The 23,356-nt window shown below is 40.7% G+C and overlaps 3 protein-coding genes across 6 annotated transcripts; 1 reads left to right on the plus strand and 2 right to left on the minus strand.

The window, feature by feature from the left end:
* The first annotated feature begins 931 nt into the window (after positions 1 to 931).
* usb1 (U6 snRNA biogenesis 1) lies at positions 932 to 4,351 on the plus strand. Of its 2 annotated transcripts, XM_061076744.1 has the most exons (7): positions 932 to 1,190; positions 2,263 to 2,402; positions 2,490 to 2,673; positions 3,008 to 3,061; positions 3,155 to 3,260; positions 3,812 to 3,892; positions 4,048 to 4,351. In XM_061076744.1, the coding sequence occupies exons 1-7, from the start codon at positions 1,006 to 1,008 to the stop codon at positions 4,153 to 4,155; spliced, it is 858 nt and encodes a 285-aa protein (XP_060932727.1). In that variant the 5' UTR covers positions 932 to 1,005; the 3' UTR covers positions 4,156 to 4,351. The 2 variants fall into 2 exon arrangements, with proteins under 2 accessions (XP_060932727.1, XP_060932726.1); XM_061076743.1 differs by having other exon boundaries at positions 3,008 to 3,260.
* Positions 4,352 to 4,519: 168 nt separating this feature from the next.
* Positions 4,520 to 13,725, minus strand: pla2g15 (phospholipase A2, group XV). The gene is made up of 7 exons (XM_061075882.1): positions 13,433 to 13,725; positions 11,329 to 11,485; positions 9,165 to 9,283; positions 8,902 to 9,000; positions 7,868 to 8,092; positions 7,483 to 7,595; positions 4,520 to 6,387 (listed from the first exon to the last, which is right to left on the minus strand). The coding sequence occupies exons 1-7, from the start codon at positions 13,548 to 13,550 to the stop codon at positions 5,986 to 5,988; spliced, it is 1,233 nt and encodes a 410-aa protein (XP_060931865.1). The 5' UTR covers positions 13,551 to 13,725; the 3' UTR covers positions 4,520 to 5,985.
* Positions 13,726 to 15,043: 1,318 nt separating this feature from the next.
* Positions 15,044 to 19,964, minus strand: lcat (lecithin-cholesterol acyltransferase). 3 transcript variants are annotated; one of them, XM_061075955.1, is made up of 8 exons: positions 19,809 to 19,964; positions 19,553 to 19,718; positions 18,215 to 18,371; positions 17,898 to 18,013; positions 17,689 to 17,784; positions 16,991 to 17,215; positions 16,631 to 16,826; positions 15,044 to 16,348 (listed from the first exon to the last, which is right to left on the minus strand). In XM_061075955.1, the coding sequence occupies exons 2-8, from the start codon at positions 19,701 to 19,703 to the stop codon at positions 15,985 to 15,987; spliced, it is 1,305 nt and encodes a 434-aa protein (XP_060931938.1). In that variant the 5' UTR covers positions 19,704 to 19,718; positions 19,809 to 19,964; the 3' UTR covers positions 15,044 to 15,984. The 3 variants fall into 3 exon arrangements, with proteins under 3 accessions (XP_060931938.1, XP_060931936.1, XP_060931937.1); XM_061075953.1 differs by having other exon boundaries at positions 19,800 to 19,964; XM_061075954.1 differs by having other exon boundaries at positions 19,553 to 19,721; positions 19,800 to 19,964.
* Between the last annotated feature and the right edge of the window lie 3,392 nt (positions 19,965 to 23,356).

Genomic DNA, 23,356 nt, shown 5'->3' on the forward strand with positions numbered 1-23,356 from the left:
CGCGCACAGGAACATGAATAAACCAAGATACACACACACACACACACACACACACACACACACACACACACACACACACACACACACACACACACACACACACACACACACACACACATGCACTCTCTTTCTTACACGTACACCTTATTTAAATACTAAAATGAATAATATGTCAAATATGTGAGTGTGTAAACAATGAATATATAAACATAAATATGTAAGTAACTGTTAATAGCATACACACATTTTTAGTAAATTAGCATAAATTACTGTTAATTTCAACTTTACAATAATAATATAGTTCTAAATTCGAAATGCGTTACCACGTGTTAATGAGTCATCAACACAAATCCCCGAGGAACGGAGAGAATGAATAATAAAGACATAAACAGTTAAATTAAATAATAAAAAATTTCCTGTGGCCACCAGCTGTGGTTTTAAGTCATGGTTTGTGTCTAGATTGCATCAGGCCGAATCCTTTGATGCTGATAATCAAAGGATTCATGGCCACTAAAGGCAAAATGACTCCAGAATACGTTAATTTTAACCACTTTCTAATGTTTTGCCAACTTTGGTAACGATTTTAGAATGTTCAAACCCTCAAAAAGCCAATTCATTTGCCTGTAAAAAATATTAATCCTGCCAATTTCAATAGGGCCTCCCACCTATCAGTGCTGTTTATGGTTCAAATTGATTACATTAGTTATAAGTAATTACATTGTTTCAGAATATAACTAAAATAACATAGAGTAAATGATAATAACAATAATAATAGTTTGTTTAAATGTATTATTGTGTGTTTACAAGTCAAATCGTTAAAACTGATATTTTCTGGTTTGATTGCAGACCGTTATATTGGGAACTAATCAGCGGTGGCGGTTGTTTCCCTCGGACCTATTTTATCATCGCAACAGGATATTTACACCGGAAGTTCAAGGCAGATGCTGGAAAATGTCTTCCTCAGTTTTTTAAACATGTCTCCTCCACGTTTACTGTGACCGCAGGATGTTGGTGGGGTACAGCAGCAGCTCCGAGGAGGAGGAGAACCAGGAGGAGAACCAGGAGGAGAACCAGGAGGTGACTGCTCCCAACAAAGATGGTTCTCCTAAACGTGAGGAGGAAGAGGAGGGAGAGGATGGCTGCCCGGCGAGGAAGAAACCCAGAGCTGAACCACAGGTCACCAAAACAAGGTGTGTGTGTGTGTGTGTGTGTGTGTGTGTGTGTGTGTGTGTGTGTGTGTGTGTGTGTGTGTGTGTGTGTGTGTGTGTGTGTGTGTGTGTGTGTGTGTGTGTGTGTGTGTGTGTGTGTGTGTGTGTGTGTGTGTGAAGTTTCAAAGTTTCCCCAAATTACGAGCGTCTGTTTAATACCCATATAAAGTTTAAATTACACTTAATAACGCAGAAATCTATATATGATATATAGTAGAGGTATAAATATAAGTATTTGACTATACAATAGGTCATTACACTCATAGTATATTATATTACCTATTGTATAGTCAAATACTTATATTTATACCTCTACTATATATCATATATTATATCATACTCTCTGTATATTCTTTGTATATATAAGTCTATATACACATATTTATACATGTGTACATGTTATAATTATAATTATTATTATATTTACTATTATTATTATATATACTGTTGCTGCCATTATTACTATATACTGCTATTATTATATTGGTATAATTACTATCATGTATAAATATATATTATGTAATATTATATAGTATATATACTGTACTATTTTTTTTAATTTTTTTTTAATATACTGTCTAACAATAACATTACCATCATATCATCAGTACTATTACCATCATCTTGCCACTGCACCTTATCTACCTATTTATCTTGTGTTTCTATTTTTTATTCTTTCTACCTCAATATTTTTTATTTTATTCTATTGTATTTTATTGTATTGAAATATACCGGCTGCTATGACAACTTAATTTCCCTTCGGGGATGAATAAAGTAATCTATCTATCTATCTATCTATCTATCTATCTATCTATCTATCTATCTATCTATCTATCTATCTATCTATCTATCTATCTAAACAAATGAAGAATTAAGGTTCATAAAAGACAATTTATCATCCCTCATGAACAGTAAACACAGGTCTGTACTTTCTTTAGAAACCTTCAACTACTGAGACTGTGATAATATTCCTAGGCATTTATTAAGAACGAGACATCACATGTGAATATAAATGTGTATGCAGTCATAATTCATACTGCTGTGTTCCCTGCAGGCTTCCTGTCCCTGGTTCCCTCATGTCCATGTTCCCAGAGGACAGTGATCCAGAGACGGAGGACAGTTCCCTCCACGGTGGACGGATCCGCTCCTTCAGACACGAGAGAGGGAACTGGGCCACCTATGTTTATTTACCATGTAAGACTTGTTCTCATTCATCCATCAGGATGTTCACGTCTGGTTTCTCATGCATGATGTCCCTCGGTCTTCTCCTCTTCTCCTCAGACCATCCTGAGGAGGAGTTTGAGGAGGTGCTGGAGGAGCTGTTCTCCGCTGCGAGCGACGGGGGGGTGGATCTGACCCAGCAGGAGGAGTTCCACCTCAGCCTGTCTCAGACGGTGGTGCTGAGACACCACTGGATCCAGCCCTTTATACAGAGCCTCCGGGCAGACCTGGCCCACTGCAAGAAGTGAGTCAATGGAAGGATTATCTTTATTATCCCAGAGGGGCCAGATGACAAACATGGGTCAATAATAATACATTTAATTTCTAAACACATTTCATACAAGAAGTGAAGCTCAAAGTCCTTTCAACATGTTAAAAAATCCACATAAGAAGAGAACAGACCTCAGGAAACATAAGAACATGTTGAAATGTCAATTAAAATAATAGGAAATAAATAAGAAAAAGCATTTAAATTGAACATAAAGATGCATAAAAGCCGTAGAGAAAGAAATAATAAAATAAGTTGCATATAGACATTTTCATTCTTGCTGACCCCGGCCTGTGTTTCTCTCTGCCAGGTTTGTTTGCTTTGCGAGGAAACTGAAGGTCTATTGTAACGCTGAGAAGACGAGGTACAGTCAAAGCTTTTACTGTCTCAGTGCAGCAGAGACCATTCACTGCTTGACTTGTGTTAATGTCAACATCTGTCTCTTTGTGTCCCGCAGGACGTTCCTGGGAATAGAAGTGTGTTCTGGTCAAACTCAGCTGTTGGACGTGGTCCGAGTTGTGGACAGAACGATGACAGAGTTTCGCCTGGACACTTTTTACAAGGTCTCTGATCAACAACAACAACAAACATTTTTCTTTGCAGGGTCAATTTAGTGACCGGGATCTTCTTCAATGTGTTAATGTTGGTTTACGGGAACAGGAGGGATGTGTATTACATGAAAATACCCAGCAGTGTTCAGGAGGATTTGTTTTAGAAAGAATAATCGGGTCATTTTATGATTATTTAAAGCACAATAAAAGAATCAGGGGGAGTTTGTTCATCTTTAAACCTCATGTTACATTACATTACATTTAGCTGACGCTGTTATCCAAAGCGACTTACAATGCATTCAACCCCGAGGGTACAAACCAAGAACAACAAGAATCAAGAAAGTACAATTTCTTCAAAAATAAAGCAAAACTACAAAATCCTATAAGTAAGTGCCATTTAAGTGTTACTAAATTGTTAGTTTCAGTTCAGTCTATTCAGTTTATTCAAGGTATAGTGGGAAGAGGTTTGTCTTTAGTTTGCGGCGGAAGATGTGTAAACTTTCTGATGTCCGGATGTCGATGGGGAGCTCATTCCACCATGTTCCCTCTGATCTGTTCTTCAGGAGCCGTCTTTCCATGTGAGTCTGGCCTGGTGTGTCGGAGACATGAGGGAGAAGATGGACGGATGTATTCAGAAGCTGCAGGTACGGAGACAATTTGTTTCTTTGTTCACTCTCAACAACCTTTTATATACTGTCCCTATTGTTTGTACTTCCAAAATCCAAGTGTAAAATGTCCCACTGAGCATGAATCTCTTTTAATTCTATTTTTAAACTCTCAATACTTCTTCGTTTTTAAGTGTGTGGTTGATGAACGTGAAGAAGGAGCGTTTGACCTGAGGCTGGACGGTGTGGAGCTGCGCTGCCGGACAGGAAACAAAACCTTCCGCTTCCCCCTGGAGCCGTAAGACCAGAGGAGACTGGAACCTCTCAGGTCAAAGGTCAAAGGTCACACTGCAAAACCAGGAGGGATCTTCCATCCTCATTCCAACTGTTACTCACTGTGTTTAGACAATCAGGGCGAAAAGGCCGAAAGAATCAATGTTATTGTAAATCTCTGCATTATTTTACCACTGACTGTAAATAAAGTTTGTATGTTTAGTGCATCAGTGTTTTTGTTTGGGACCATATGAATGTTATGAGTTGTGTTTAACGTCTAAAAATGTTGACGAGTGACAAACAAGCTTTTAGAGAAGACACGTGTGATAACATGTAAAATGATAAATGTCGTGTTTGAGAGACAAGCCAAAAAGAAAGGGCACAACACGTGTGTAGCATTTGAGATGTTTTACTCTGTAGAAGGCGACACGTTCATTACACACAATCTCACGATAGTTCATAGCAGATATGATTGTTAGATAATGTCGATGGCACAAGGACAATCACTCAAGAGAATTAGATTCGGGCTGAAAGGAATCACGAACAATTGTATCTAAAGATGGACGACATGATATCTCCCGTTATAGTGAAGTCAAATCATCTTGATCGACCCCTAGTGGCTGTGAATGGGATGGTTTGTCATTTTTCCAATAACTTTGGTTTTAATTGTTTCTATAAAAACGGGCTGAGACCATAGGCTGACTGTGATTGGTCGAGCCTCAACATCACGATCATCATTACTGTACAGACTGACTCTGAATGGAGTCACCAGCCCAAGATGACAACGTTCAGTTTCATTCTTGTTCAACGGGAGGAAGTGGAGGCACATCGTCCATCTTTATTTACAGACTATGGTTTAAAACAGGAAATTAAGAGAAAACCATAACGTCCAATATGAGTTAAAAGTCCCCGTGTTCATGCTTGTGTGGATCCAGCCCAGTCGAGGCACCTGGTTCACTCTAAGATTAAGAAAAACATGTAGAGAAAAGTCTAAACTTATAGATTATACAGAGAGATGAAAAACTGTGTGGACAGAGGCACTTCCTGCCAACTTATAGTTTGAATCCCAAAGTTAACAGCTCATGTAACACGATTGAAAATAGCAACAAAAAGATAACCAGAAATGAAATGATGGTAAATTAAAAGACTGTATATAATAAAGATGGACGACGAGATGGCTCCAAAAATAGTGAAGCCAAATTATCTTGATCGCCCCCTGGTGGCTGGCTGCAGTACAGGTCATAAGCTCCGCACCACGATCACTACGGCACAGACACAGGAGAACAAATACCGACACACAAATCCACAATATTTCAGCGTCACCTTTGTACGACACGAGGAAGCGGATGTGTCGTCCACGTTCATATACAGTGTGTGTGTTTGAAACCATTTAAATATATTACAAGCACTGACACGTGGCCTGTGGCACAAGGAATGATAATAAAATATGTGCCTGACCGTTTAGCCTCACAACATTAGAGTCACAGAAATCTCTTCACAACGCTGATAAAAGACCTGATGTTGATCATAACTCACGCGGCCGCTCGCACCCTGGTTCATCCCTGCTTGTTTGACACTTATGTAAAATCTTAGGTTTGTTCAAATTCTGAGAAAGATAAAAAAAAAGGTCACAATATTCCGGCGTGACCAACAGTAAACAACGTGACGTTAAAATAAAATCGTATAATTTCAGCTATAAAATTAATTCAAAAAATGTCCTTCTGTAATCCTACTATATACTTCCAATACTTTTATACCGTGGCAGTTATTAGGGGATGTTGTGGTGGTCGCTGCTCAGAGAGACAGAGGCGACGAGTCAGTTCCAGCGGCGTCCCCCTGTCCCTCGGCGTCTTCCGGCCTCAGGGGGAGAACAGCACGGTCTTGATGTAATTCACAGTCGTAAAGTTCAACAACATGTTCACGTGTTCGTTCCCCGGGAGCTCCTTCAGCGTCACGGGCTGTTTCTGCCCCCCCACCCAGCGCTTGCACTGGACGGCGCTGCGCAGGTTCACCGTCCCGTCGCCGTCGCCCGTCACCACCGTGGGCTCCACGTCCGGGAACTTGTCCGAGTAGCGGAAGGCCTCGGACGTCTCCACGCCGCTGCCGAACAAGCAGTGGAGGGCCACGCCGGGGGGGGTGAGGTCCTGCACCAGCGGCTCCGTGTCCTGACGCATCGACCAGCCGTCCTCAAACCCGATGTCGGAGAAGAGACGCTTGTAGTCCTGTGCGGTGTAGTTGGTGGAGGGCGTCTGCACCAGGACCTTCAGGAGGAGGAAGAGAAGAAAGTCTCAGTGGTTTGTTTACTAACTTACATCAAACGCTAACAAAGAACAAGCTTGTTCACATCTAGGGTTGCAAAGGGGCGGAAAGTTTCCATGGGAAGTTTAGCTCGGGAATTTTGGGAATTTTGAAAAAAAACAAAACACTACGCAAATTAAACGCTGAGCAATAAAAACATCATTCAAAACACTATTTTAAAGATGTATGGAATGCAGCACACACTGCACGTTGAATTTCAACCCTCCACTGTGCATTCTTCCATCACATGCACAGATAATTCCCAGCATGCTTCACTCTACAGCAGGGCTATTGAGGCCTGCTGTAGAGTGCAGGACTAGTCAGGTAAGTTTCCATGATATTACTGGAGAAAATATATTAGCATGCTGATTGAGGATTGTTCATCTGTTCATCTAGCCTATTTCCATTCATTTATCCATCAATTGTAAAATATGTTTACAGACGATTCCAATTGTTTGGCTAACTATTTATATCTTTGGCATTGCATTAGTGTTTTTTTACAAACTTTTTTCTCATCTTATTCTACAGAACAATGCCACGTGCACTCTCTCATGTGTGGAGACATTTCACCCCATCCAATGTAGAAGGAAAGGCTGTGTACATTTGCAAATACTGTGCAAAGACCTATGTTAAGAATGACACAACGATGCAGAAGCATATAGTCAAGTGCCCAAAGTTTCCTCAGGGCTCAGAGCCTATGACAAAACAAAATGTTATATTTATGTCTGTATATGACAAAGTAAATACAGGTAGTATAAATTACCCACAACATTTCCAGTTTATTCCTGTTAATTCCCGTTTATTCCCGTTAATTCCCATGGAAAGTTTCCAACTTTGAATATTCCCGGAATTTTGCAACCCTATTCACATCAGAGACTGACGGACAACATGACAACTCCCCAAAAGTTAAGCCAAATCATCTGGGTCACCCCCTGGTGGCTGGCTGCAGAATAGGTCATAAACCCACATCCTCCATGTTAGTGGATGAACCAAATTTAAAGGCTTAAGCACACATCTACTAAGGAAGTGGAGACATGCCACACGCCACACACACACACCTGATCTTTGGGCCATGAGTGGGCATAGGGGAGCAGCCAGGCGGTGGAGACAGCCGAACGTTGCTGAGAGCGAATCTTCAACGGGCTGATCACTGGGATGCGGTTGTTGTCACCTGTGGACGGGGAAAAGAAACCAGAGACAGAGAAGTGAAAGTGAGAAGAACCGACTGAGACCAGGACCCTGAAACCAGCAGAGTTTCATTATAACAGACGAACCGAACCTGAAACACAATCATGTGATACTTCCACATCATCTTGATTTCAAGGGACATTCCAGTGAAAGTGGAAGTATCAGCAAGACAGGTGAAGAGGTAAGTTTCACCTCATTGTAAAACACCTGTAAAACCCACAGCGTGTGCAGGAAGGTTCTGGCTCCGCCTCTTACCGGAGATGATGACGCGCAGGGTCTTGGCGACGCCGGCCCACGGCGCCCCCAGGCAGATGAACGCCTTGATGTACTTGTCCTTCCAGGCCTGAGGCTGCTGGTTGAGGAAGTACAAGGTGTACATGTTCCCCATGCTGTGAGCGATGAGCACCACGGGCCCCCCCGCTTTCTCTGCCATCTCTTCAATCATCGTCTGCAGCGCCAGGAAATACTCTTTATTCTCATCTGGAGGAGGAACAAAGAACGACAGAGGGGATGAGAGGAGAGGTTTCACCCCCGAGGAGCCTGATGGGAAAGACCACTCGTTACTAATATCATGTTGAAGCTATACAAGTAGTGAACTAAGGGAAAACATGGCCTGATGGGAAAATGACCATCACCTCACCTGGTTACTTTTTATTAAATTTTATGAAATCAAATTGGAATCAAGTGTTTATTTGTAAGCTAAAACAAAGGCCTCAACAAGGAAAACAGATGTTGACCATTTCAAATCTTATATGTACCTTTTCATTAGGGCCGGGCAAGTTAACTCGTTTCAATCGAGTTAACTCAAGTGATGAGTTAACTCGATTAATTATTTTATCTCGCATTAACTCAGGTTTGATTATTTATTGTTTTATTGTGAAAGTCAGGCTTTTATTTTGTGAAAGTCTGTTGCTGACTGCTGCAGAACAGGAAAAAAGAAAATAATTGGCGGATAAACAATCGAGTTAACTCATCACTTGAGTTAACTCGATTAAAACTAGTTAACTTGCCCAGCCCTACTTTTTATATAAATAACTTTCAAATGTTGAAGTATGTACAAAAATTCCTCACATAAACAGGAATACTTGTTTGTGTGTGTGTTGTAAATATGTCGGCAGCCTCAACACACAAATCACAGACAGGTTCACCAAGCACCAGCAAAAAGGATGTGAGTTCTTGTTGTGTGATTAGTGTGTTGTACTTTTTGTTGTCCTAGTTTTACAGGTGATGGTTCATCTTTCATATTGCAGGGGAATAGGTGTGTGAGTGTGTTTGTGTTTTTTGTTTACTCGGGGCTTTCCTCCAATCATAGGGAGCTCCTCTGACGTCATCGTCTCTGGTGTATCCCCACTCTTCCAGCGCTTGCACTATTGTAAAGAAATACATGCCTAGGAGACACACATACACACACACACACAGACACACACACACACAGACAGACAAGAAATACAAATATAAGTGTTTTAGTCTCTTCCCAGAAGCACGAGAAGTGAGGACATTTCTACAGGATATTTTTAAACTTCTCTGAGGTCCCGTTTTGTCTTCCACTCACCCACAGTGCGTTTGCTGGGGTCCAGGTACTCCAGGGGATACGTCTGTCCAAACCCGGGGACACGGATGTCCACGCCTGGAGGGGACATGGTGCTGTGCGTGGTCCTGTTGTAGATCAACCTGCACACACACAAACACACACACTTTGTCACACAGAGGATCCGATCCCTTTTAGTTTCGAAGCTGTGGTGAACCTCACACACATATTTTAAGACAAGGAGACTGAACTACTTCCTGTATTAAATCACGGTTTTGCCAAAAATACAGAAGTGAGGAAAAAAACCTGCAGAAGTGAACTGGACAAAGATGTTTGAACTCTTTTTGAATATTTTTTAAAAGTAATACATATAATATTGATAGAAATAGACTCTGTACACCGTTTTCCTTTTATAAATCAGTAAAAATTCTAATCACAATGAGACTTTAATTTATCTAATTCATCGAGCGGAGCCTGATGCACTGGAACGTGTGTGAACTTGCAGCTGGACTCATGTCACACCCTCATATCCTTTGTTTTCTGTTACTCATGTTCTCAAGGTTTTAGGTAATTATACATCATGTGCATTAGAGCAGAGGCTTGTCTTTCCCGTACGATGACTCAGCTGGATTTATATTCTTTGGAGACTAATCTGGAGATTTTCCAGAATTCTGAAGCTGACTTGAAAATGTTCCAGAGTTGTCACAGCAACAAACAAGAGGAAGAAGGAAATCGACCTCCAAAACATACAAAAAAGCTTTATTTCCCCCCTCCTCCAACCTTGGGGTTAACACCATAAAAATAATCTTGTTAAAATGTAAAACATCTCATGTTAACTTTTACTATTATGGATGTTGCTGCATGAGGAGTTTGTTGATATAATATTTTAGAAAATTCCTTTTGATGTAATAATTTTTGATTCCGATACCTTTTTCTCTGGCAGCATTATGTTTCCATATTTTAGAAACTTAAAAGTTGATAAGATTAAAAAAATAAGACTCAGAAGTGTGATAGAGGTTTTGTTGCTCAAGTTTTCCTTGGTTTGGTTCATGTTAACACACTTTGGACAGATATTGAGTAAATTACCTTACGGAGGCAGTTTTCAGAACAAATGTCTGTTTTTCTAAGAGGAATATTGAGAAATGCTGTAATTAGTCAGAAACAAGTTGGTGTTATTGTTATGATTTCACAATTTTCCCAACAATACGTTACCTAACAATTCAGTTTTTGATTAGATCAGCAGAAATATGAACTGTTATGCAATTGGAATAGAAGATGTTTTGTTTGTCCATCACGTCTCCTCTATCCAATCATGTTGCCTTCATTTCAAAATAAGAGCACACCATCGATGGAGATAAAGTTCAACAAATCAATCCTCATTTCGAGTTATTGCAGTTCAGTTCTCCTCTTTAAATAAATAGAAATGTCACATTCAGTATATTTTTCCTCAGTAAAACACAAACAACTCATACAACACAATGGGTTGAATGATTTAAAAGCAAACATGAGAGGAGCCCTATCTGTGTCCTTCACCACCTTGTCGATAAATGAAAGGTTCAAAGGTCAGTTTATCCCGAGTGCGTTGATTAGAGTTCATAGAAAGTCAAACAGGTCATTGAACCCATTTAACGGCTCCACCAGACTGAAATGAGGAATTTGTCAAATCAACTATTTGTGAGCAGAGGCCCAACTCTCCTCTGATGAAACCACATTGGAATTCATTACATCTGGAATTTTACTTTGATCTGCATCAAACTGCAAACAGATAAATATCAGTCCAACAAACAAGTCGGATTTATGAGGAAAGTGAAATAAAAGTCCTGTGTCTGATTCCCATTAAAATCTCCCTCGGGTTCAGGCCCCACCCTCATTAAAATTTCATGGAAATCAGATGAGTAGTTTTTTGCGTAATCCTGCAAAGAAACAAACACACAGAGACCAAAAACAAAATGTCCTTTGCTGAGGAAAATATTCTCCACAAAAACAGCAAAGGGATCAGTCGTAGACATATTTGGTCACAACAGGAAATTGCCGCTTATCCAATAGTCATTCTAAACCCTGTAAATGGGAAACAGGAGATGTTTTCATCCTGTGTTTATTCACAGAGGAGGAGGATGAGTTCATCAGCGGCTGATGAAGCCTCCTTCACCGATGACTGTATGTAAACACACACGGGACCGACTCGTACCTGATGTTGTCGATCCAGCAGTCGATGGCCACCGGGACCAGCAGCTCCAGGTTGAGCCACAGGGTGAAGAAGGTGTCCGTCTTCTTGTAGCAGATGTAGTGAACCACACTGGGTTTATCCAGCTTGGCCTCCAACTGGTTCCCCAGGTCCCCGGGAACTGCAACCGGGAAATGGGAGCTCAGGGTTACAGGAAACAGATCATAACAGAGACACTGTGTGCAATTAGGGGAAGCTGAAGAGGGGGGGGGGGGTAGGCATGTGGATGAATGTGCAGAGTTTTGCCCTGTTGCTATGGAGACAAGCTCACAGTTCTCAGAAGGGCCAGTTAAGATAATTCAGTCAATCATCTACACCAGGGGTTTTCAACTGGTTTTGTCCCAGGGACCACCATTCTGACTAGAAAGTAATCCGCGGCCCACTGATGTGCCTACGCGCGCACATGCCTACATGCGTGTGTGCATGTGGATAGAAGGAAGGTTTAACATTTGGTTTTGCATGTTGGTTTTATTTAAAAACCTCAAACAAATCTAGGAAAATCTGTGTAAAAAACAACAAAACGGTTGATTTTCAGTGCTTAAGAATTGAAAACAAAATTAAAATGCAATTGTAGTTGTACTGCATCTCTGTGTCTATTCATTCTGTCGGGAGGACTGCTACTGGATAGACGAAAGTCTTAGAGCTCTCCTTAGAAATTGTTTCTCAACCAGCGAACGTGGTAAAGTTGACTGTTATTGCAATCAATTGTTTTGGCTACTATGCCAATTTATTCTTCTGGCAGTTTCTAGCCCCAAGCCGGTTTCAAGGTTCCCCTCATCGCCTTTATATTATTTTAAACATTTTTTCTTATTTTGGATATTTTTCACGATATTCAAGAGTTATCAGGAAATGTGTTGAAATATCAAATCGAATTTCGCGGACCCCCTGCAATGCCGTCGCGGACCACCAGGGGGCCGCGGACCTCCGGTTGAAAACCCCTGATCTACACTAACAGGTCTCTATTCTCCGCTGGGTTTTTAAACAAGCTCCCTGAGATGAATCCTGTCTTTTGAGTGACTCTTTGACTTTTCCTCTTACACAACCTTCAGGTTCTGTGAAACACTAAAGCAAACACAAGGATGTTGCGTTGTCGTCGGCAGTGTGTGTCAGCATCACCCCCGTGACCTTTCAATGTTCTTACACCAGCCGGGACCCGGGTTCGTGGCAGCAGCACCGTGATGCAAGCGGTTAAATGTGATGCAAGCGGTTAAGAACAAGTCACCTTCATCTTAACACAAACACACAAAAACACACAAAAACAACTGTGCTCCAGACTCTTATCACAGCGGCTGAGGCTGGAACTCACAAACACAGATAAGACTCTTCTAAACTCAAGACCCTTATTGTGAAGGTGTGGAAGAAGAATTGAAGAAGTTTCAAAACAAGGGTTCAGATTTAACTCTTAACCTGGATTTTTTTTGTTATAAATTCACATAAAACTTTATTGTTAAGTTACACATAGTTTTCCACAGTAAACTGGGGAAACCTCCCAGTTGGACAAGCTGTTGTGGGTCAGTCATGTGACCAGAGTCTCACGCACACACACACTTTTTGTTTACGACTTGCAGCCGAACTCCTTTGAAGAAAGCAGCTAATTAACTCAACCTCCATTAGAGGCAGTGGTGGACACAAACAATGACTGGGCACATTTTCACAACACAAACACACACATTTACATTTTCACCCTAAAAGCAACACAACGTCCAATCCGCTACAGGTTATAAATCTGAGGGTGTTTTCCCTGGATGGACATTCTGGGAGCGGACAGGCCAAACGTGTTAGAAAGTTAATTTGACTAAATACACAAACAGCCTGGATGGATCTGACCTAGCCGAATGGAAGTGTAGCTCAGCCGCCATCACACAACACTGTTGTTGTTGCTGTGAGTCCCCGTGTCACACGTGTAACCACGAAGCGGAGTTTAAAACGTGTTGTTTCTCTAATGGAGTCTGGCTCAGGTTTGGGATGTGAGTCCAGCTGAGGGATGACAACAAGTTGCACAACAACCAGATGATGGAGGAGAAGGTGGAGGGGGGGACACACACCACACACACACACACACACTCACCGAGGACCACCGGGGGTCTCGCCGGTCCACACCGCCGTCCTCCGGAACATGTCTCCAGCGGAGTCCCGCCGCAGAGACCCAGGGACACGCCGAGGAGCAGCAGCGCAGAGAGGACCATGACTTCCGCTTCTCATCGCCCCGCGGCCATCAAGCCTCTCCGGAGGGTCCAGCTGTGTGTGTGTCCGTCCGCTGGGGTTGTGTTCCGCTTCAACACAATCTACACAATCAACACAATCAACCCCTCTGACGAGATTCCTCCTGAGAGAGCACGTCACGAGGTGCTCAGCAGATGGCAGAGCAGTCGATCCGGGGAGACGGCTCCTGAGATCAAGGCAAAAGTCATCGAGATCAGATGGAGTCGAACAGATGTTGATATTTACCCCACCCTAAAAAATGTGACCAATGGTTATTCAAAAAAATGATGGCAAGAAAGTGACACGTCATATAATTGAGTAGATTTTAATTACTGAAACTTTGATTAAAAAGTATTGAATAATTTAACTACTTTTAAACATAAAAACAGATTTATATTAACTAAGTTACTAAGCAAAATTGATTTAGATTTACTGAATGTCCAGTGGAAATTGATTTATTATTACTGAATATCTGCTGGAAATGGATTTATTTTTACTCAAGATTTGGTGTAAATTAATTTGTTTTTACTGAAAATCTGGTGTAAAATTGTTTTAAATTTACTGAAAATCTGCTGTAAATTGTTTTACATTTACTGAATATTCGGTGGAAATTGATCTATTTTTACTGAAAATCTGGTGTAAATTAATTTATATTTACTGAATATTCGGTGGAAATTGATTTATTTTTACTGAAAATCTGGTGTAAATTTATGGGTTTTATTTTATTTTTTGTTTAAGGACGAAAGTTATGTTTCCAAAAAGGTGTTGATAATTTGTACAGCTATTTACATATTCATTCTACTCTGTTATACATATTCTTTTCATATAATTTATATTTTAGGTGTTTATTTTATGGGATTTATTTTGTTTTATGTTTTAATATTTGTTTAGCATGGTAAGATGGAGCCTGTGACCCATGCATTTCACTTTCAGCGCCTGCTGTGTGTAATCGTTGTGTTCATGACAAATACAGTCTAAATATTTCATAAGAACAGGATCAATATGTGTTGAATCTGCCTCGAGTTCTTTGACCTTAACCTTCGTCTCAGGGCCTTTCTGGCTTCTTGTTGGTCAGTTGTGTCACAGGAGAGCAAGAAGCTGGAAGCTTGTGTTAGTAGTGGAGCAGTGTGGAGGAGAGTAAAGTGCTGCTATTGTTGCTTTATATCAAAAGTGGTCCAACCACCTCACAATGGCTTTATTGTCATTATGCAGAAATAAACAAGTTATCGATGCAATTGAATTCTTAGTTCTCTTGTCTCTGCCTGGTGCCGTTTCATTGGCGGCTTTTTACGCATTTGGAACCATGATCAACTTTAATGCATGAACGTGAGCACATGAATTAACTTAATTTTAGGAAAAATAAATGAAACCTTTTATTTGTGAATGAATTCACAGTAGTCTGGTTTATTCGGTGGTTGAGAGAGTTCAACACACTGACACTCGAGAAAACACATCGCACTGGATCACTGACCACAGCTGACCCTTGGTACCATAGATCTTTTATTATAACATGTTTACAAAGCAACATTTTACTTGTACGATCAAATGTATAGTTTTACATCACTGGTTTCAGGTGCTACACAAGCAACATGATTTGATGATTTTTACATACATCTTAAAACATTTAAATCCTAACAGAAATATTGCTATGATGTCATACACAGTAATGTCTTTTTCCTCCTTCTTTGTCAATCTTATGAACAATAGAGAGTGTGTGTGTGTTTGTGCTTGTGTGTGCTTGTGTGTGCTTGTGTGTGCGTGTGGCAAGCTATTTATTTAACATTTAATTGCTACACTGAACGCAGAGATGAGGAAACATGCACACAGAACCATGAATTGAATCCAGGAACCTTCTTGCCCTCAGGCACTAGTGTTAACCACCACACCACCACACTGCACGTCATATAGGCCTTACCCTTGTGTGTGTGTGTGTGTGTGTGTGTGTGTGTGTGTGTGTGTGTGTGTTTTTGTGTGCATTTGTACATAGGGAAGCGATGATGAACTCACCATCTATCAAAAGTAAACAAATCATGATTGTGTATTTATTTTAGAGTTGTATGTAAATAATACACATACAAAAACAGAAAGAAAGAAAGCATCATTAAAAAAAAAACCTATTTCTATGTTTTTAACTATAATGATGTTTAACACAATATCTGACCATGACCACAACCAGATATAAGGGTGAACAACACACCGTGTGGGTGAGATACAACAAAATAGACTATGGAACATAAATAAACAGTTAAACTAAGCATACAGTTTAGATAAGTGGGTCACAGTTATCTGCTGGGGGGGTCAGGGACAAGTTACAAGTCCAGATTAGTTTGTTGCACTAACATTGACCATGACTGGGATGTTGAAACATGTAGGAGCTGCTACAGTGTGTGTGGATGTGTCGGGTTTCATTTTAATTTGCTACTCAGAGACAAATCGGACATCCACTTCTTCGGGGGTGTCTGATTTTCCCTCCAGGATGTCCTGGATTTGGTTGATGACCTTTTCGTGGAACACAATATCCAGGTGGGTCAAGCCTCTGTACTCCGTCACGTGGACAGGCTTCTCCTGCTGCCCCTTCCAGCGCTTGCACAGGCTCATGCTGAAGCTGTCCACCGTGTTGTCCCCGTCGGCGTAAACAAAGTCCACCGGGTCTACGTTGGGAAAATTCTCGTCGTAAATGTACGTTATCGGAGTGGGAAGACCCACGCCGTACATACACCACACCTCCACACCGGGTGGGATGAGATCGCTCGTGAGGTTCTTGGTGTCCTCCCACATGTACCTGAAAACCACAGGGGGGCGTTTATTAAATGAAGAGGAGGACAGCTTATGTTATGACTTTTGTTTTTATGATGGTTGAAATGGTCGATTCTAGTGACAAACCCTAAGAGGGATTATTACTTATCATCAGCTTTATAGTGACCTTAAAAGAGTCTGGCAGTAGTTACCAGCTTCAACCAACTCAGACTCAAGTGACATCACATAAGGTAACTGATTAGATTTCCACAGCTTCCTTGAGACCCGAGAAGTATTCATATGCAGTAATATCAAAGCCGTTATTTACCAGCCATCCTCAAAGCTGATGTCCTTGAAGAGCTGGTGATAGTCCTGGTTGGTGTAGTTGAAGGTCGGCGTGGAGATGAACACGTGGTCCTTGGGCCAGGCTTTGTCAGACGGCAGCATCCAGGGATTCGTTGTTGTCATCCTCTGCTCCTCACGGATCTTGATGTTGGAAATCATCGGGATTCCGTCGTTCTCTCCTGCGGTGACAAACACACGTAAGGAAGAAGTTTCCAATGTGCAAAACATGCATGAATGAATAAATCAAATATGAAATACTGAATCAAACCAGGTTCCAGGTAGTAAGATCTAGTACAGATTGTCTTCTATTGAATTGTAATCTGCTCCAGGTACTTTAAGTTACCTGATGCCATGACCCTAAGTGGTTTGACAGCGCCCCCCCATGGAGCTCCCAGGGATATGAAGCCCCTGATGAACTTGTCCTTCCAGGCCTGAGGCTGCTGGTTGAGGAAGTAGAGGACGTAGTGGGAGCCCATGCTGTGTCCCAGCAGGTAAACAGGATCCTGGTACTGGTCGTACATCTCCTCCACCAGGTCCTTCAGCTTCGCCAGATACTCTTCATTCTCATCTACGAGGAGAGGGGACAGGAGGAACGGACTTTAATAAGTAAAAGTACACAAAGGGATTCCTCCTCCTTAACATTATTAGCGTTAGTGGACAACATGTGGTCAGAAGAGATGGAAAAACCCAGAGTAATTGCCCCGTGACTATCACTGGCTACAAATGGCTGCCTGTTCACATGAAGCACGAAAAGCAACAGTTCTAATTATTTTGAGTCATGTTTTTTCTCCTGTTAGCAAACTTTTGGTCTCCACCAACTCCTTAAAAATAACATTGTAGTCTGAAGTTGCTAGATTTCTGACTTTAGGTCATAGGTTCATAATCTTCTGTGGGTTTACATCATTTACTGAGATTTGCAAACTGCACAAATCTATATGTTTATATTTATGAGACAAATTCCCTCTGGTTGAGACCTGTGATGATTTTTCAATGAACCTGTAATAATGAGTGTGTGTGTGAGTGTGTGTTCATGTCCCTTACTAGGAGCTAGTCTCCAGTCGTAAGGTGCTCCTCGGACGGTCTCATTCCGTGTGTAGCCCACGTCGACCAGATGTTGAACCATACTGTAAAAATAACCTGCAAGAGAATAAGCCCATTTGTCATTCATCAAACAAATTCATGTAAATATGTCTGAAACCACAAATCCCACTCCCACTGTTAATCCACCAGTACACAAGTGTTTCTCTCACCGGCCAGTTTGTTATAGTCAAGATACTCGATGGGAAACGTTTGCCCAAATCCTGGGACTCGCACCTGCACCCCCGGTGAGTTAGATGACCTCCGGGTCGTCCTATCGTAAACAAGTCTAGGACACACACATGGGCATTTATATTAATCCACATGATCAAAAAGTCTTCTGCAATGTGAGTAAGGGTCAGAAAACATTTCACAACATCTGCTGTCGGCAAAACACAGATGTGGAGCAAAGGGAAATGTTTCATTCAGCAGCTTGAGGGTGAAAGGTAACAAACAGAGAGGACGGACATTAAGGGTCAATCAGTGTTACCTAATGTTATCAATCCAGCAGTCTATACCTATCGGCATGAACATGTTCAGGTCGATCCACAGGGGGAACCAGTTTTCAGTTTTCTTGTAGCACATCCAGCTGACCAGCGTGGGTTTGTCTAACTTGGCCTCCAGGCGGTTCCCCAAGTTCCCTGGTACTGGACACACACACACACACACACACACACACACACACACACACACACACACACACACACACACACACACACACACACACACACACACACACACACACATATGAATCACATCAGTGAGTCACTTTGCAGAAAGATTAAGTAAACTGTGGGTCAGTTGCTCCCAACATGTGTCCCAAATAAAGATGGATGACGCATGTTCACTTCCTTCACTTTTTAGAAATGGAGCCAAAATATTCTGGCTATGATCGTTACCATCTTGCACATTTGGAGCCAGGATCTGTGCAGTAATATCGAGGAAAGACTGGAAATTGGTTTCATGGAAACATTCGTGGTCTTTACAAAGCTGGACAGAATAAAACCTAAACAGCTGAAGTGCGGAGCATGAACGCTCTGTCATTTTTGGGCCCTTTGTGCCTTTAAACCCTGAGAGATAAGAGGCACACAAACAGTAACACACAGGGTCAAATGTACAGAGTGTAACGCACTACATCAATACACAGTCGGATAGAGAGAGAGAGAGAGAGAGATGGATGGATAGATATGTAGATAGATTACGGTATTGGTCGTTAGGTAGGTAGGTGAGTTGGTAGATATATAGATAGATAGATAGATAGATAGATAGATAGATAGATAGATAGATAGATAGATAGATAGATAGATAGATAGATAGATAGATAGATAGATAGATAGATAGATAGATAGATAGATAGATAGATAGATAGATAGATAGATAGATAGATAGATAGATAGATAGATAGATAGGTCAGTAGTTTGGTAGGTCGGTCGTTAAGTGGATCAGTCAGTCAGTCGGTCTATAGGTAGGTAGCTTGGTCGTTCAGTTGATTAGTCGGTCTAGAGGTAGGTAGCTTGGTCGTTCAGTTGATTAGTCGGTCTATAGGCATGTAGATCTTTCGGTAGGTAGGTCGGTGTAGGTAGAGCAGCCAATACGTAGGTTCGTAGGTAGACCAGTAAGTTGATCGGTCCGTCAGTCGGTCTATGGGTATGTAGATCGGTAGGCTGGTGGGTCAGTTGGTCAGTCTGTCTATAGGTACAGTATGTAGATCAGTAGGTAGGTTGGTCAGTCGGTCTCTATAGGTAGCTAGGTAGGTAAATTAAAGACCTTGTCCGTTGGTGCTTCATTATTTTTGGTGTTTCAGGGGCCAATTCAGACAAACACTTACCGATGATGAGAGGCGGAGTGCTGTTGCTCAGGACTCGGGCTTTGGCGTTGGGCGGGAACACAACATTTACAATCCAGAACCCTGAGGAGTGATGAAGGACCAGCAGGATCACAACCAGCAGGCCCGAGCAGAGGTGCACAGAGGAGACCATGATTCCTTCCACCAGCTGCTAAATGAATGACAGGGTCGGTCAGGAGGACGAGGAAGAGGAGGAAGAGGAGGAGGAGGAGGAGGAGGAAGATCAGACCTTTATCACCTGGTCCTCTGTAGAACTGTATCCGCTCCGGGTCGGAGAGAGTCACAGCATGTTTGACCTGAGTGAAACTGTTGCTGCACACACACTGAATAATAAGCCAAATATTCACCAGCCCTCGCACACACTCAGGCGGACAAACGGACCAATAAAACGCGTCGACTCAGGTTTAGTCGTTGCCCTATTGATTCTTCCAAATCAGACGTATTTATTCTCACAACACATTGTCAATGATTGACAGGGGGCACTGAACAGAGGAGATTTATTCTCACACAAAAAACAGCTGTTTTCACAAGTAAAACATTTATCAACAGATGTTTAAAGTTTAATTTGCACTGACTTTACAGTTCTGGTTCTATAAAAACAGATGTTGTATTTACAGTATAAACGATTAAAAATACTTACATAGAGAAAAGTTCTGTTCCAGCTGTGAGAGGCCGAAACAACAGAGACCACTCTCCGCTGGTGCTGCGTTCAAGCTCATCGTAAACCCCAAACTTTAAGTCCTTCAATGAGAAATAATGATTGTTATCAAGAGGAACATAAACCACGATATCACATTATTATAATATATATTAAGCGTATTTGTCTCTGAGTATTGTGTTCCAGAAACAATGCATAAACCTTTTTTATTCAACAGAGCCACAATTACACAATGTGTCATATAGATTTGTATATCGCGTTGCAATTAATCAGAAACTCTTTATTTCTCTTTATACCTTTAAATATACAATTTAATCTGCCCCATGTGTTTATTTTAGCTACAAAATACCCGAATTAAACCGAAAAGTAAAAATATCCTGGCGGCACTTGAAGGCAGCATGTTGAAACGTCATCATGTCTCACTGTTGCCATGGTTACAGAGCAGCAGCAGTAACGTAGGAGGCCTCAGCAGGAAACTGATTATAGTTATAATCCCTTCATTAGTCCACAAAGCATCAATTCTTATTGTGACAGTAAAACAATATTTCACTCCAGAAGCTCTTGATATATCACCTCAGTTTTTGTAGCATTCATCTACTATGTTTAGAATAAATTTAAAATTCTTAACAACCAGGACACCTACAGTTTGGTTTCAGGATGTAGTAAATAGTTTTCTTTCACTTACAGCCCAGCCAGGCCGCTGAGATCAGCTGATCAAAAACCTTTAGTTGTGCCAGCAACCAAACTGAAAAACAAAGGTTTCCAGGGAAACTTGGATGGAAACTTTTTCAGTTACAGCCGAATCGTGTCTGGACCAACTTCCTGCTCGGTGTGAGATCCACTGACTTAATTTCAGACTGAAGGTCCCTTGTGAAGAAGATGGTTTACACTGGATTATGTCTCAGCTCTTTTATTAGATATTAAAACAAGTAAATTCCAGTTGGGGATTGTAAATTGTTGTATCTATCATATTTAACTATATTGTGTTTATAAATCTGAACTGTACTTGTTTTTGTATCTGTGAGCATTTGTATAAATTAAATTAACTTCATAAAGGATGGTCTTTTAGAATTTCATTGCATTTAGCTTAGGGCTGGGCAAGTTAACTCGTTTTAATCGAGTTACCTCAAGTGATGAGTTAACTCAATTAATTATTTTATCTCGCACTAACTCAGGTTTGATTATTTATTGTTTTATTGTGAAAGTCAGGCTTTTATTTTGTGAAAGTCTGTTGCTGACTGCTGCAGAACAGGAAAAAAGAAAATAATTGGCGGATAAACAATCGAGTTAACTCATCACTTGAGTTAACTCGATTAAAACGAGTTAACTTGCCCAGCCCTAATTTTGCTATTTCATTGAGTAAAACAGCATATTTTATTTTATTCACATTTCATCTCATTCATATCATGTGAGCCACACACACTTTTCTTTTATTTATAACGATATAATACTAATACTCCAGATGATGTTCAGCTGTTCAACAGATGATTCTTCCTACTGCTGGAGTGTGAATAGGGATTTTCTCTGGATGTGTATCTGACATGTGCACTAGATGTGTCAGACACAGACAAATCAATGTTTATTGATTAACCCATTTATAGTGCTGTGATTTTTTTTGTTCATACTATCCACCAAAGTTATAAATAACACATAACATATCATAAACAATTAATATTCAGTGTTCTCTCTAAGTTTTTATTCTCGACAGCTGGACGGACACGTCATCCACAGTTGTGCTTGTCAGGATCGATTCTGACAAAGCTAGGCTCAAGGGTGAAACTTGACCCACATCACGGGGCATTGTGAGTCATGTTTGCTGTACTCTGACACACACACACACACACACACACACACACACACACACAGACACACACATGTTCTTAAAAATCCATATCATGACAAACAGAGCCTTTTTTTAAATTGAAGGCGGTTCTGTCCGATTCAATATTGACAAGGACTGAACATACTGTATCTATTCACTGGTGGGCTGGTAACCAAGGTAAAGAGAAAATTACAGAGAAAGGGACGTCACTATAATCAGAAGAGAACCATTAAAATAAGTAACTGAGGACTCTTATTCAATGAGCACAACAACAAGTCCAGTCACGATAAAAAGTTTCAGGGCATTTTTGTTTGTCATGCATTGAAGAGATTTAGCAAACATATCTTTATCAAATCTTCCGCAACACAATCCAGTTATTTAGTGTGCAAGTAGAGGAGGCATCTTACGTTTTTAAACTGGAGCAAACTCTGAAATGAACACTTACATTCTTCTACAGGAGGAAACTGAAAGAAAATAAATAATAAAATGTTCCTCTCACAGAAAGTAAACAGGTTTTCATTCTGATTACATATTTTATGCTGGAAATTCTGTGTTGGATACATGTCTATTCAAATGTTACTTCACTATATAGATATCCTCACTATAATATCAAAGAAATATAATAGCAACAACACAACAACAACAATGACAACAACAATCGTATTAAACGTATTTAAAGCAGGAATGCTGAACCACCAGGCTCAGAGACAGTTTCCTCCCCAGGCCATAAGACTTTTAAACTCCTCCGATCTGCAATAACTCCACAAAACCAGCACCGTGGCATATTTGTACTATTGCACATAATTGCATGACTGTTTCTTCAGTTTTATATATACATTATTTTCTATTTTAAATGTTGGATATTCTTTTTTATAATATTTATTCACATTTTTTTCGTAGTAATTACTTTGAGCATTGCTAGAAGAGAGCCTGTGACTCAAGCATTTCATTGCCAGCGACTGCTTAATGTTATCGTTGTGCATTTGATAATAAACTCTTGAATCTTGAAATTCCAGTTTGGGATTGTAAATAGTTGTATCTATCATATTTAACTATATTGTTTTTATAAATCTAAACTGTACTTGTTTTTGTATCTTTGAGCTTTTGTATAAATAATATTCACTTCATAAAGGATGGTCTTTTATTATTTCATTGCAAGTTTCTATTTCCTTTAGTAATGGAGGATATTTTCACTTTATCACATTTTATCTTGAATCTTGAATCTTGAATTTGACCAGTTCCACACCATCCGGAAGAGGGCGCTGAGACATCCCATTGGTTGGTTAAGCGCCTCGGAGTCCTCGCA

The sequence above is a fragment of the Limanda limanda genome, chromosome 8, assembly GCF_963576545.1.
Source record: "Limanda limanda chromosome 8, fLimLim1.1, whole genome shotgun sequence".
NCBI classification, from domain to species: Eukaryota; Metazoa; Chordata; class Actinopteri; order Pleuronectiformes; family Pleuronectidae; genus Limanda; species Limanda limanda.

Coding starts and splice junctions, on each gene's coding strand:
- lcat (XM_061075955.1), bottom strand. CDS start 19,703: ATGGTCTCCTCTGTGCACCTCTGCTCGGGCCTGCTGGTTGTGATCCTG. Junction 17,785..17,897: donor TGACTATAACAAACTGGCCG/GTGAGAGAAACA, acceptor ATTCTCTTGCAG/GTTATTTTTACAGTATGGTT. Junction 16,827..16,990: donor ACTTAGGGTCATGGCATCAG/GTAACTTAAAGT, acceptor TTGTCACCGCAG/GAGAGAACGACGGAATCCCG.
- pla2g15 (XM_061075882.1), bottom strand. CDS start 13,550: ATGGTCCTCTCTGCGCTGCTGCTCCTCGGCGTGTCCCTGGGTCTCTGC. Junction 11,486..13,432: donor GAGACCCCCGGTGGTCCTCG/GTGAGTGTGTGT, acceptor TCCCGGTTGCAG/TTCCCGGGGACCTGGGGAAC. Junction 6,388..7,482: donor ACTCATGGCCCAAAGATCAG/GTGTGTGTGTGT, acceptor CTCCTCCTGAAG/GTCCTGGTGCAGACGCCCTC.
- usb1 (XM_061076743.1), top strand. CDS start 1,006: ATGTTGGTGGGGTACAGCAGCAGCTCCGAGGAGGAGGAGAACCAGGAG. Junction 2,403..2,489: donor CACCTATGTTTATTTACCAT/GTAAGACTTGTT, acceptor TCTTCTCCTCAG/ACCATCCTGAGGAGGAGTTT. Junction 3,261..3,811: donor GCCTGGACACTTTTTACAAG/GTCTCTGATCAA, acceptor TCTGTTCTTCAG/GAGCCGTCTTTCCATGTGAG.